Source organism: Talpa occidentalis, unplaced genomic scaffold, assembly GCF_014898055.3.
Source record: "Talpa occidentalis isolate TD23 unplaced genomic scaffold, MPIMG_talOcc4v2.1 talOcc4.3, whole genome shotgun sequence".
NCBI classification, from domain to species: domain Eukaryota; kingdom Metazoa; phylum Chordata; class Mammalia; order Eulipotyphla; family Talpidae; genus Talpa; species Talpa occidentalis.
The window spans coordinates 120375011-120388184 of NW_023603184.1; the positions used below are offsets into that span (position 1 = coordinate 120375011).

Here is a 13174-nt window from a genome sequence, read left to right on the forward strand (position 1 = left end):
TGGGCTGCGAAGCTGCCCGCAGCCTCTGCAGCGCCGGTTCTATCCCTGGCCACCGGGTGAGGGTCCCACATGACGCGCAGACCTCTCCTGCTGCCCGCTGCTCCCCTCAGCAGTGTACTTCGTCAGTCTGCCAGCTCTGCTCTACCCTCTGGCTCTGGTGAATTCTCTCAGCCTCCCGCGCTTCTGACTGTACCCCGTGCTTATATAAAATAAATGAATCTTTAAAAAAAAATGAAAAAAAAAATAATATAGGAACAAAAATCTGGATCTTGACTAAAATGAGGGACAAAGAAATGACATTAACAACTTTTGATTTATTGAACTAATTTTGGTTTTGTAGACTTTTGCCAAAAAATTGCAATACTTAGATAACTTGAAAGCTTTATAATAAATATTTCTGAAAACTATATTGAGCAAAAAGGGCCATTACTTAAGTGAGATGATCTATTTATATTTTTTAACCAATTTACCAATGACTCAATAGTCTAGAAATAATCTTAAAGGGCATTTCCAGGCTCTCATTTTCCTAGGACATATGAGGTAAAAAAGCAATGACAGTTTTCAGTAGTAAAATAATAATCATTAATTTTAGTTCCATGTGTAGTACACATTATAAAAGTACACATTTTTTCATTAGTAGTATTTTAAAATGTAAGCATTTTCTTCCCCCAAATTTAAGAAAACAAAATTGATCATGAATTGTGAACAACTTCAGTCAACAAAGTACAATTTCACATATGCTTTGATTCAAAGAAGGTTAAAGGTAAAATTCAATATATTCACTATTTGGGGGGAAGATTTTTCAGGAAGTTTGTATTCCCAAAGTTTCTACTTTTATGGTTAGAGAGAAAATGTGAACAAATTGAAAATAAAATTCAAGCAACATAACTGCCTACTTTTGAGGAAGTTTTAAGGACCACTTAACCCAGCAAGTCTCTACTTGCAGATATTTATTGTTTGAACCATATAAAGTATAATTATATAAATAAAACGCACCTAAGATTCTTTAACCAATAAATTAAAGATGGCATACTGAGTAACACAATCCATGTTAGTAAGTTAATCACAGTACTGTGCATGCGGAGACTATCTTCAGCATCGCTGGCAGACAAATGAAGATTGTGTACTGTAGAGTCTTTATGATGATTGGATTTTTTTTCACTTCTTCTAGAGTGTTTAGGATTCTATAAAGCAATGAAATGAAACAAGAAAATTAATAAAAATTTAAGTTTACTGTTCTATTCAGAATCATACGCAATTACTTAACACTTAAATAAATACATTTTCCACTACTGAATTGCTATTACTGAAACTATCCTGCTTAAAAGTACTTTGAAGCAGTTATAAAAATCTCATTCCTTTGACTTGCTACTCCATGACGGAGAACATATCATCTATGTAAGTATTACTTGAAGTAAAATTTAAAAGATTATTTGTACTAACAAAAATAACACATGTACTGGCAAGGATCAAATGAAAATTCATCTAAATCTATTTTAGTATTCATTAGGTTCACTTTGCTTAAAGTTAGTTAAGTTTATATCTTTTAAACATTTTAAAATCCTAGATTTTAAAACAAAACTTTTACATTTTCCCAAATACTTCCTTATTAAAGTAATGTAGAGTGTTGAAAATAAAACATACCACAGGATGGCTATTTTTCAAAGTTGTTATGCTGGCTTGCAGATGAACAATCTGAGAAAAAGAAATTTTTATTTTGAAACAAGAAACCAATTTCACTAAAATTGAGAGGTAGCATAATGTGAAATTTTAAAAATATAAACTAAAAATTCCCTTAAATATTTAAAAACATTATTTTAGAAAAGATACACAATAGCTACAAATGCTTGCAATATGCATTAAAAGACAAAAAATCACAAACTTTCAGTGTTAGAACCACAATATAAGTCTATATCTTTTACATTCTGTAAGCTGTTAGAATGATGCTCTGTTATAGTAAAGTGTCCTGGAGTCAAAATTTTGATAATATTTAAAATAGTATAAAAAGCTTAACTTGTTTAATATATTCTAAACCCTTACAAACCCTATTAACTATATGTGTTGGTAAAATGTTTCTAAGAACATGAGAAAGTTTGTAACTTTAGTAGGCTTCCTTAAGTATCTGAGAAATTTTTTGCTTAGTCAGTTATTTTAAAAATCAAATTAAAAAACTGAAAATATATTTATAAATTCAAAAAGCTCTCAATAGTTTTTTTCTGATGGACATAAATTTTCTTGGAAAACTGAAAATCATCTATAATATGCATTTATTAGTGTTAAAAGCAGGAGCAAATAAACCCTTTGCTTAAACAAGGAAAAACTATTATCCATTCTAGTATCACCTTTCCCTACCTAAAAGTGAAGAGCATGCAGTCATATAACCTAGAATTTTCTGCAAAACTATTGGCCTTCTTTGACATATTTGTCACTTACTCAGTAAAATTATCATCCTAATTAATTTTATCATTGGTTTCGGAATCTTTAGCAACACTACTAATATTTTACATAATCTCAGCAAGATTGACAGCTTGATCATTCTGATGTTTTTTCTATTACGCATGTTCAAAGGCAGGTGTGCTATGGAAACAACCCAAATGCCCAAAAATAGATGACTGGATCAAGAAGATGTGGCACATATACACAATGGAATATTACTCAGCAATCAAAAAAGATAAACTCATGCAATTTGCAGCAACATGGATGGAGCTGGAAGGGCTCACGCTCAGCGAAATAAGCCAGAAAGAAAAACGTGTGAAATGTTTTTTAAAAAGTTAATATGACTAGCAAAAGCAAGAAGCAATGTGAAACAGAGTATATCTTTCCCCCTCCCTTTTTTTTAAACAAAGAAACCTAATTTAGATTAATAATTTCAGTTCTATAGTGAACTGAAATCTTAATAGCCAAGACGTTTTATAAAATAAACAAGCAAAAAACTTTATACTTAAACCTGTTAAATAGCAGAAGGTTACCATTATAGTAAATAGAATTTTCATTAACAATACCTATAGGAACTTTCCTATAAGAAATTCGATGCCTGTCCACTACAAAGTCCAGTCATTTTGACTACTGACTTGACATACCTTAAACACATAATAAAGGTAAGTAAGAAGTATGGCAAATGCTCCACAAGTTGTCCAACTAACTATGATCAAAATAATTGTCAAACAGGGCAAATTTGGTGATAACATCTTGATATCTTTAGGAAGTTCAGAAGGCCTGGAATAACAAAAATAAAGCTTTTAAAAACAATTTAATAGTTACTTATACAGTCATAGATAGGAAGAAAACAATAATCTATCAGCCTCTCCTTATTAAAATGCAAGTGGCATACAGTAAGATATTTTTTACATAATGGCGAGGGATGATATAACTGACTTTAAGTTCTGATAATGCCTCTTCTATTTAGATATACCATGGCTTATATTTGTACTGCAGAAGAGAAAATGTTGCTAAAGATAGTCATTAATTATAGGCCCTATGACAGACATTTCTGAACTTGATAGGAGGGACAGGTTTCTATTTCTCAAAGTTTCTTGATTATTCAAAACCATGATGCTAATGTCAGAAGCACCTCAGAGGCATGGAAAAAGATCCTCTCTGTGACAGTAAAGCACATAATATGTCTGGTAAGGAGGAGTGGCAATGGAAATTAGATCTGTGGTTTATCAGAAAAGCCTATCAGTAACCTACACTGCATCTTAGGCTTATAATAAAACTCTGTGCAATGTTTTAAATACATTTGATCCTCAACATCTCAATTAATCTTTTGTCTTTAGGTTTGATTGAAAGTCAGTATATAAAAGCATTATGAGAGAAATACTTTCTCCTTGAAAAGAGTTGAAACAGTGAAATTTAAAAATGTGTGCTATTTATCAAAGCTTTTTGATTAACTCTTAAACACTAGGATCAAAATCAAATATAGCAAATAACTTGCAATAAATGGCTATCTTTGCAAAAATATAACACTGATTCATGTTTTTTTAGTTACACATCTCTCCTTAGAAATTATCAGTGAAAGAAAATTAATTTTAAGGCCCACTACAGAATATTATTTTTTTCTTAATTAAGAGCAACGAGAAAGATTTTAGTCATTTATTCTTTACCTTTTCAAAGCCAGCCACAATGAAGAAAGCAGTCTCACAGTTGTAGAAGAGAGTAGTCCACCCCAATAGGCAGTACACGTTCCAAATAGAAAGAGAATCAAGGAAACAAGGGGGAAACACATACTCTGACTAGTTAAAACGATGGCATCTAATTCTGGTAATAATAATACATCCCATAGTTCTTTAAACCATTTATATCTGTGAATAAAAGATTACATAAAATTAAAAAATATCAATAACTGACATTCAACAATCTAGTATTTGAGGTCTCTGATCATTCACTGGAGTTCCTTAAGTTCTATGATGCTTAATTTATAATTATACTAGGAAACAAATTTCAGTTCTTGTAGGGAGAAAGTCATGATCTCCCAAGTGAGTGTCCTGATCTTCAAGGATCTGAGTCCTATGCAAAAATACAACTTTACTGTTCTCTACTGATCCTTTACCGAAGACATGTTAGAAAAGTTAAAAAGTTAACTAGAAAGCAAAAGTTAGAAAGTTAAAAGCTAATTGTAAGGACAGAAAAAAGTTGTAAGTGATGGTTCCTAACCAAAAGCCACAAAGTGTAAATAAATTAAGAATGAAATGTTAAGTAGGATAGAGAGATCTAAAATACATTTGGGAAGAAAAAGTGAACTAAGGCACTATTTCATCAAGAATAGGGGACTGTGGTGATGGTGCATGGGTGAATTGGTGAAGGAACTTCTATGGGTACTACACCTGAGGTGGGTAAAAGAAAGCAAACATGGTTCAAAAATGAACAATGATGCAAAATATATATAAATTAAAAAATTAAAATAAATAAAATAAATTACATTAAAAAATAACAATTTGTGATAGATACTCCTTCACAGGCTAGGGGTAAAGTCTCAGCACTATCAATGCTATCACCACTACGGCCAGAGTTCAATCCCTGGCTAGGGAGCTAACCCATGGCACAGCAGACATCTCCTGTCTTGCCTGCTGCTCCCCTAAGCAGTGTATTTCAGCAAATCCTTCTGTTCTGCTCCCCACTGTCTCTGGTGAATGCTATTACTCCATCCCAGTTCTTCTATGCAAAATAAATAAATATTAAAAAAAAGAATATGGGATACTCGAAAATCAGGAACATTACATCTCTTTGCAAATGTTAAAGGCATGTTATATTTACATTTAAGTTTAGACTGATACAAGTTCAATAATTACTTTTGGAAAGGTTATACTAGGAAAGTAAATGTTGATATACTTATAAGGCCTTTGTCTAAGAGAAAAAATTCCACTTAACAGATCACATCAATTGCCATCAATCTGTATGAAAATTTATGCTTCATTTTGGAATTTAACATAATGTTCTATATATAAAACAAAAGTAAAATCCTTACCATAAAACTTACCCCAAGAGAAATTTAATCATAATTACAAAAGGATCGACTTTGTATGGTTTGGCTTCTTTATCCAACATAGTAGCATATTCTAAGCAATGACCTGGTGATTAAAACAAATTATATGTAGTAGAAAATGCAAGGTAAGTTTGAGACATTTTATCTTGCATTGTCTGTAACAGTAACATATTTCATGTCCTAGAAAGCATGTGTCTTTATTACTATCTCAGAGACACTCCTCAAAAGATTAAAAAATATTGTAATTCAATGGTTCTCATAGAAGAGTACATATTCAATCACTTGTGAAACAAATTCAGAAAGCCAAGAGTGAGATTTCACCAAAGTTTGCTTTTTCTCAAAGTTCTACTGGTAATTTTTTAAAAAGAACTTTACTGAGAAATAATTCTCATCACACACAATTCACCCATTTAAAGTGTGTGTAATTTAGTGGTTTTATCAGAGAAGTTCATCCATTTCCATAATCCAGCAGAACATATTTATTACTGCTAGAAGAAATTATTCCCCAACACTCTATTTCCACTGCTTCTCCATTCCTAGGCAACCACTGATTTAATTTTTGTCTCTAAATATTGGCTTATGCTGAACATTTCATATAAATGGAATTATATATGTGGTCTTTTGGGACAGACTCCTTTCATTAGCATGGTCACAGCATTCATCATGCTATAGCATATTTTATTTATCCATTCATCAAATGACAGACACTTTGGTTATTTTCACTTTTTGGCTCTTATGGATTAGTGCTCCTCTGAACATTAGTTTAGAAGTTTAGTATGGGTGCATGTTTTCAGTATGCTTGGGTATACCTTGCTGAGTCATACAAAAACTATGCTTAACTAGTTGTTTGAGGAACTACCACACTGCTTTCCAAAGCAACTATTTCACTTCATATCCCAGTGTAGGAAGGTTCCAATTTCTCCCCACTATCATTAACACTGGTTATGATATGTCTTTTTGTTTTTTTTTATTACAGTCATTCTAATGAATATGATCCATAGATGATTTTTGATAACATTATTGCTTCAGAACTTTCTTTTAATTGTTTTGAGACCTAATCCATACTTAAATCCTCCAATTAGCCAATATGATCTATTCCTGGGGTTGCTGTGAACTATCTAGATACAAATCTTCTATTTTTGAAAATCAATTATCAAGTCATTTGAAACTAAGAATGAGGTGTCTTGTTCAAACTTTCAAAATAAAAAAAAGACATTCAAATTCAGTTGATACCATATTGCCAGAATAATCTCTTAGTTAAAAGGTTGGATCTGGGCAAATCACTTGAAAGCTGCTTCCTTTCTGGAATATAAGTTAGATCAGGTTAGAATGATCACTAAAGGCAGAAATGAAACTGTAAAAAGTCATGGAAGGAAGGAGTAGCTACAGAAGGATCTGGCAAGACTGAAATGGTGAGGGGGACTTTGGACTGCTTTTATCTTTAGCCCTACTCTCTTTTCCTACCTCTTATCTTCCTTGATTAGCATCTGAGTCCAACAAGAGTGTAAGTGTCTTATAAAGTTTAGGCTCCTGGGAAACTGTTCCAACTGCTATAATCGTGGAAGGGTTCCCCCCCATCCAATGTACTGTAATTTCTGTATTTGCTTTAAATCTGTTCTCTACTCTTTACTTTGCTCTGAATTTTGAGAGGCTGACTTTTATGGACTAGCTTCTTGTTAAGTTCAGTGAATGAGAGGCACTGGCAGATATGAGGATGGAAGGAAATAAAGCTATTATTTCTCCACTTTTTCCCCTGCTGAGACACAAGCTGACTGACAGAGATTACAGCATTCCCATACGTATGTAGAGTTCCAGCTACAGTAACGTTGCCCTCTTCTACTGATCTCTAGGTTTGCTCCTTCCCTGGCTGATAACCAGGAATACTAGGTGGCTGTTGCTAATCTGGTACTTTATCATTTCTTGTTGGTTTCCCTTAACTCTACATATACCTTTGAAATTGTCCCTTCTTTAAACTTTCAATCATTCCAGTCAATGTGCCAAGACCTAATTGCTACAGTCCAAATAGTATACTGAATGCTTACTATGTGCTTTGTATTATATTAGGCAGCAAAAATAGAACAGAGGACAAGACCCCTATCAATGAGTGTCTTCTTAAGGATTTCTCAGAATAGATGAAAGAAACTTTTGGCACAAGGGTATAAAATGGAGAAAACAATAAGGCATTTCCTTGGGGAGCTCTTTAACCTGAAAGAATCTGAAAGCCTTGTATGCTTAAAGGTAATGAGTTGTGAATTTTTGTAAAAGTGGTATGTGCTCATTAGTTAAATGAAAGATAAAAAAGTAGTAATGCACCATTGAGGAACGAAGGAAGACAGGGAGGGAGGGACAGAGGAAGAAATAGAAAAATTCTTACCTGTTAAGAAAAGAGAGGATAACTGTCCTCCATAAGCAAGAAGAATGCTAGATACGACATAAGCAGGGACAGCTCCACCATGAAATCTCACAATCTGGAAAACAGACAAATCAACAGGCAACTTCTCAATAGTTGTGTTAGCGAAATATATGCACTTTCACATGGAATAAAAATATCATTCTTGACTTTATGCCTTTCCTGTGATGGCCACAGATATTTCCAGTAATGGGTATCAAAACTCTAATTAAAATACATGCTAAAAATACATGTTAAATATATGTTACAATACATGTTAAAAATATATAGTACATTAGAAATATGTTATCTGGATTTCATTAAAGCCATAATAAAGAGAATATATAATTGAGTAGCATATGCCAAATATCTTATATGCATCATCGCATGATCTCCTCCCCCAAATCCTTTGAAGTAGTTCATATCCCTATTTTAACAGATGAAGAAATTTATCATTATCTGGATTAAACATATTCATTTGCACACTCATTTGCACTTAGAACATGATATGCTATCAAAAAATATTAGCCATTATTATTAAGCTTTTATGTTTCATTCTTTGGAAATCTTGTGGAATGGGATTTCACCACTACATTATAGTGCCTCAAATCACTTAACTGATTCAATCTCTAAAAAGCATTCAGTAGTCTACACTTACCCGTAAGGAATATGTTCCACGATCCCTAATGGATGCCTGAAACCACCCAAACCTAATACACTGTTTTTCGTTATACATACATACCTATGATAAAGTTTAACTTAAAATTTAGACATAGTAAGAGATTAATAGCAATAACTTATAATAAAAATAGAAAAATTATAATACTATAATAAAAGTTACGTGAATATGACCTCTCTATTTCAAAATATTTACTGTATGTAATATTTTCAGACCATGGTTGATGACAGGGAACTGAAACTGAGTAATGTGAAACCATGATATGGTTTGTACATTTGTACAATAAAACAGAAACAAAGTGAGTGTTACAATCTTTTAAAGTTTAATTTTAAAAGGAAATTTACTTTAGCTATGTTATCCATTCCACAGAAGTTTTAAGAAAATATATAGACTCCTCTGGCAATCTGATAAAAGCTATGGAAATGCATATTTAGACAAAATGTTGCATAACATTTCAGAAATTCAAGATCTCCTTGAACTTCCTCCATGGATCCTCAGGGTTAGATTCCTTACTTTGGACTGTAACTTTACTTCTCAATAGTTGTGTGTCCTTGGTCAAGCACTTTACCCTTCCTTTTCCCTATGCCCCTATCTAAAAAATAATTGACATAAATAGCACTTACTTCACAGGGTATTCATTTGTGTATTAAATGTATTCATTTGTGTAAAGCATTTGGAACATAACTGGCATGGGTAAGTTACCAGAAAATATTTGATGCTATTATTAACCTTTAATGCCCTTCCCTGTGTTTAGAATTATTTTTTTAGAAATCTTGTACAGAGTATTCTTAACATAAAATTTCTTTTCAGTGAATGTCACTGATTTAAGAATTAAATGTTATATTGGGCCACAGATACAGCTTTCAGACACATTTCATTTGGTTTAGTACCTGGCACAGTATTCCCTTACATTTTGAATTATATGCTAAAATTGAAAAATTAAATGATTTTGTGTAAAAATTCAGATTTCTAATTTCTCTTAAAATCTAAAGATTTGGCAACACTGCACTGATTCCTACAAATAATCTACTAGAGTTTATATAATTCTCCTGAGAAAGCACTTTTTCCTTATTTTTTTGTCCTCTCTTCCATTACAGTAGACTAGAGAATGTGTATAAATGTTTCAGTGAGTGTGATGTGGTAACATACACCTATAGTTCAAAATCAATACAATGCTATAAACCATGCAAAAAAATTGTATTAAAAAATAAAATATGCATTAGAAAAAAGACTGTAAATATACTATTCACTTTCCCTTTTTCCAAAAAAGATATTAATTTTAAAAAACATTATCTAACTAAAAACTAAACATGGTGGGCCTCCCTGGTGGCGCAGTGGTTGAGCGCTGGGCTGTGAAGCTGCCCGCAGCCTCTGCAGCGCCAGTTTGATCCCCGGCCGCGGTCCCACATGGTGCGCAGACTTCTCCTGCCGCCCACTGCTCCCCTCAGCAGTGTACTTCGGTCCTTCTGCCTGTTCTGCTCTCCGCTCTGGCTCTGATGAATTCTCTCACCCTCCCGCACTTCTGACTGTACCCAGTGCTTGTATAAATAAATAAATAAATAAATCTTTAAAAAAAAAAAAAAAAAAACAAACAACTAAACATGGTCCCAAGTGGTATCTTTATGCCTCTCCCAGTCTTCTGTGAGTGAATCACAACAGTGGAAAAGTGAATTATTTTTAAAGAGTAAAGAAGATACACAACTTCAATTCATTCTCCCTATAATTTGTTCTCAAGCTAAACTTTTAAACAAATATGAAGAACATTTTATATCTTTTCAATAATTTGAGGCCTTTGACATTTGAAAAAAGTAACTATACCTGTGATCCTAACAAAACCCACACATTCTCATTTCTAAGAAAAATTTGCAGTCAAAACAATAATATTAGCCTGCCCCTTTTTGGTGCACATATACCTATGCTTGATTATAGAGTATTAAGCTAAGTTGGCTTTTCTTGTCACTTATCTAAATTATGTACTCCGGAAATAATATGGATAAGAATGTTATATCCTCAACCCATACCTCTGTGTACAGTAACATGCCTTTGGGTACTAAAACTAAAATTAACAGTCCAAGAGATAATTTTTCTTAATAATTGGTCCCTTAAAATTTTAGAGTATTTATTACAACTGTCCAGGATGCTATTTTCTAACTTATACTAATACTTAATCTTCTCTTTCTTTATAGCACAAAATTTAATAATAATCACAATTTAGTTCTCACCATATTGTTGTGAGGATGGAAGGAGATAATGCATATTCTAAGAGTCTTTAATTTTGATTTGTGAGTTTTATTATAAATATGGAATTAAATGACTTAAGTTTTTAAAGTTTTTTATGCCTGGACTGCAAAACACAACAGACCAAAAAATAAATTAAGTGAAGTAATAAAAGGCACAATAAAAAATTTAGTGAATTTTCAAATTATATAATTTCTCTGACTAATCTATATTATCTATCTGAGTCTGGGTTATAATATTCTGTAAATTACAATGATGTTAAATAAAAAATATCATTCTACTGCTTGCAAAATAATTTTTTTAACAATATTATGTTCCCCAAATAAATTTAAACATGCTTATTTTTAATAAGCTTACTTTTACCTTTACAAACTGAACATGTACAACATAAAAAGTCCTTTGAAAATGTTCACTTATTTGGCACCTATTGATTTGATTTGACTGAAATACAGCATGTATGAGCAAACTGAAATCCAAATGACATTCATTTAGCAAAAAAAAAAAAAAAATTAACATTTTCATATTCAGGAATCAGTTCTCATTTCTTGGAGTGCCAAACATGAAAGCATCAACTTAAAGCCAGGGATGGCTACCTATGGCCTGTGTGCCAAAAATGGTTTCTAGATTTTATTACTAGGTAGAAGAAGAAAAGCAATAGATGTAACAGAGGCAGCAGCAGCATGAAACCATATGTGCTCTGCTAAATACTTACCATCTGATATTTTATAGAAATGATTTACAACCCCTTCTTTATAGTATCTATCCACAAGGCAATAAATAATCAGCCAAAAGTTTTTCTTACCTGTCCAAGTATTTGTGAAAAGGAAGTCTTAACTGTCACCTAGTTTAAAACAATCATTAAAAAAAGGTTATTTTCTCTACTCCTCTACTTCATATTTTATTAAATAACTTCTGCACATATCTAGCCATAAACATTATTTTGTTATAATGATAAACATGAAAACACTCAAAATCTTAAAAGAATCTTTCTTTTATATCAAGAGTAATTTTATGTTTAGTATACATTCTCATATTCTAATTCTTTGACCATCAGGTGATTGCTGTGGTACATGTGGCAATCCTTTACTTATTAGAACATTTAATTAACCAGAATAGTATATTATCAGACCATGTAAGCCTAAAAGAGTTTATTGAATACCATGTTCAGAAGCTAATTTGCTAAAAAAATTAAGCACAAATTAATAAACGTACTATATAACTAGTACTTTAAAATCTCAACCCTACAACTACATACCACTAATTTGGTTAAGCTAAATTTTTCTGAGTAAAGTTCATAAAAATAGATTTCACATAATATAAAACCAGGAACAAACAGCACATTTAGTAAAATTAAGACAAAATAATATTTTAAAAAGAAATTTATCATTCATTATTTCTACCATATAGACCCCTTTTTTGATATTAGGAAATCTGGGAAAAGGAAATAAACCTTCCTAGGGAAGATATACACTTACTCTATTTTGTCAAAATATGGACTCGAGTAACCAAAACAAAGAGAAATCCTACTAAGTGGGATAAAATATTTGTACACTATACATCTGATAAGGGACTGATAGCAAAGATCTACAAAGAGCTTCACAACTCAATAAAAGCAAATGACCCAGTCAAAAAATGTGCAGAAAACCTCAAAAAGATGCTTCTTCAAAGAAAAAATGCAAGTGGCCAACAGCATATGAAAAAATGTTGAACATTACTAATTATCAGGGAAATGCAAATCAAAACCATAATGAGATACTACCTCATATTTTTGAGAAAGGTCCATCTTATTTTTATTTTAAAGATTTATTTACTTATTTATGCATAGAAGAATTGGGGTGTTGGCCAGAGGTGCGGGAGATGAGAGGATTCACCAGAGACAGAGTGGGTAGTGGATCTACAGAAACACACTGCTAAGGGGAGCAGGGGTGAGACAGGAGAGATCTGCCGTGCCATATGTGGATTATCTCCCTGGCCAGGATCAAACTCAGACCACAGCGGTGGTAGCGTGAGGGCACTGAGACTTAACCTCTAGGGAGGCCCTGATAATGGTCCATCTTAAAAAAAACTGGAAACAACAAATGCTTGTCAGGATATGGAGCGAAAGGAACCCTCTTTTACTGCTGGTAGGAATGCAAATTGGTCCAATCACTGTGGAAAGCTGTATGAAGTTTCCTCAAAACACTGAAAATGGATCTAGGGCCTCCCCTGGTGGTGCAGCGGTTGAGCGCTGGGTTGCGAGGCTGCCCGCAGCCTCTGCAGCGCCAGTTCAATCCCCGGCCACAGGCGAGGGTCCCGCAAAAAAGAGAAAAAAAAGAAAAAAAAAGAAAATGGATCTACTATATGATCCAGCAATTCCACTCCTAGGAATCTATGCAAAGAACACAAA

The 13174-nt window shown here is 32.8% G+C and overlaps 1 protein-coding gene across 2 annotated transcripts in view; it reads right to left on the bottom strand.

The window, feature by feature from the left end:
- Positions 1-13174, bottom strand: part of PGAP1 (post-GPI attachment to proteins inositol deacylase 1) — a 71790-nt gene that overhangs the window by 16551 nt on the left and 42065 nt on the right. For both annotated transcript variants that reach the window (XM_037523752.2, XM_037523754.2), the window contains 7 exons: positions 11591-11629; positions 7857-7950; positions 5477-5567; positions 4104-4301; positions 3081-3216; positions 1645-1695; positions 997-1184 (listed from right to left, as the gene is read on the bottom strand). In XM_037523752.2, the coding sequence (XP_037379649.1) occupies positions 997-1184; positions 1645-1695; positions 3081-3216; positions 4104-4301; positions 5477-5567; positions 7857-7950; positions 11591-11629 (797 nt within the window). The remainder of the gene's footprint in view (positions 1-996; positions 1185-1644; positions 1696-3080; positions 3217-4103; positions 4302-5476; positions 5568-7856; positions 7951-11590; positions 11630-13174) is intronic.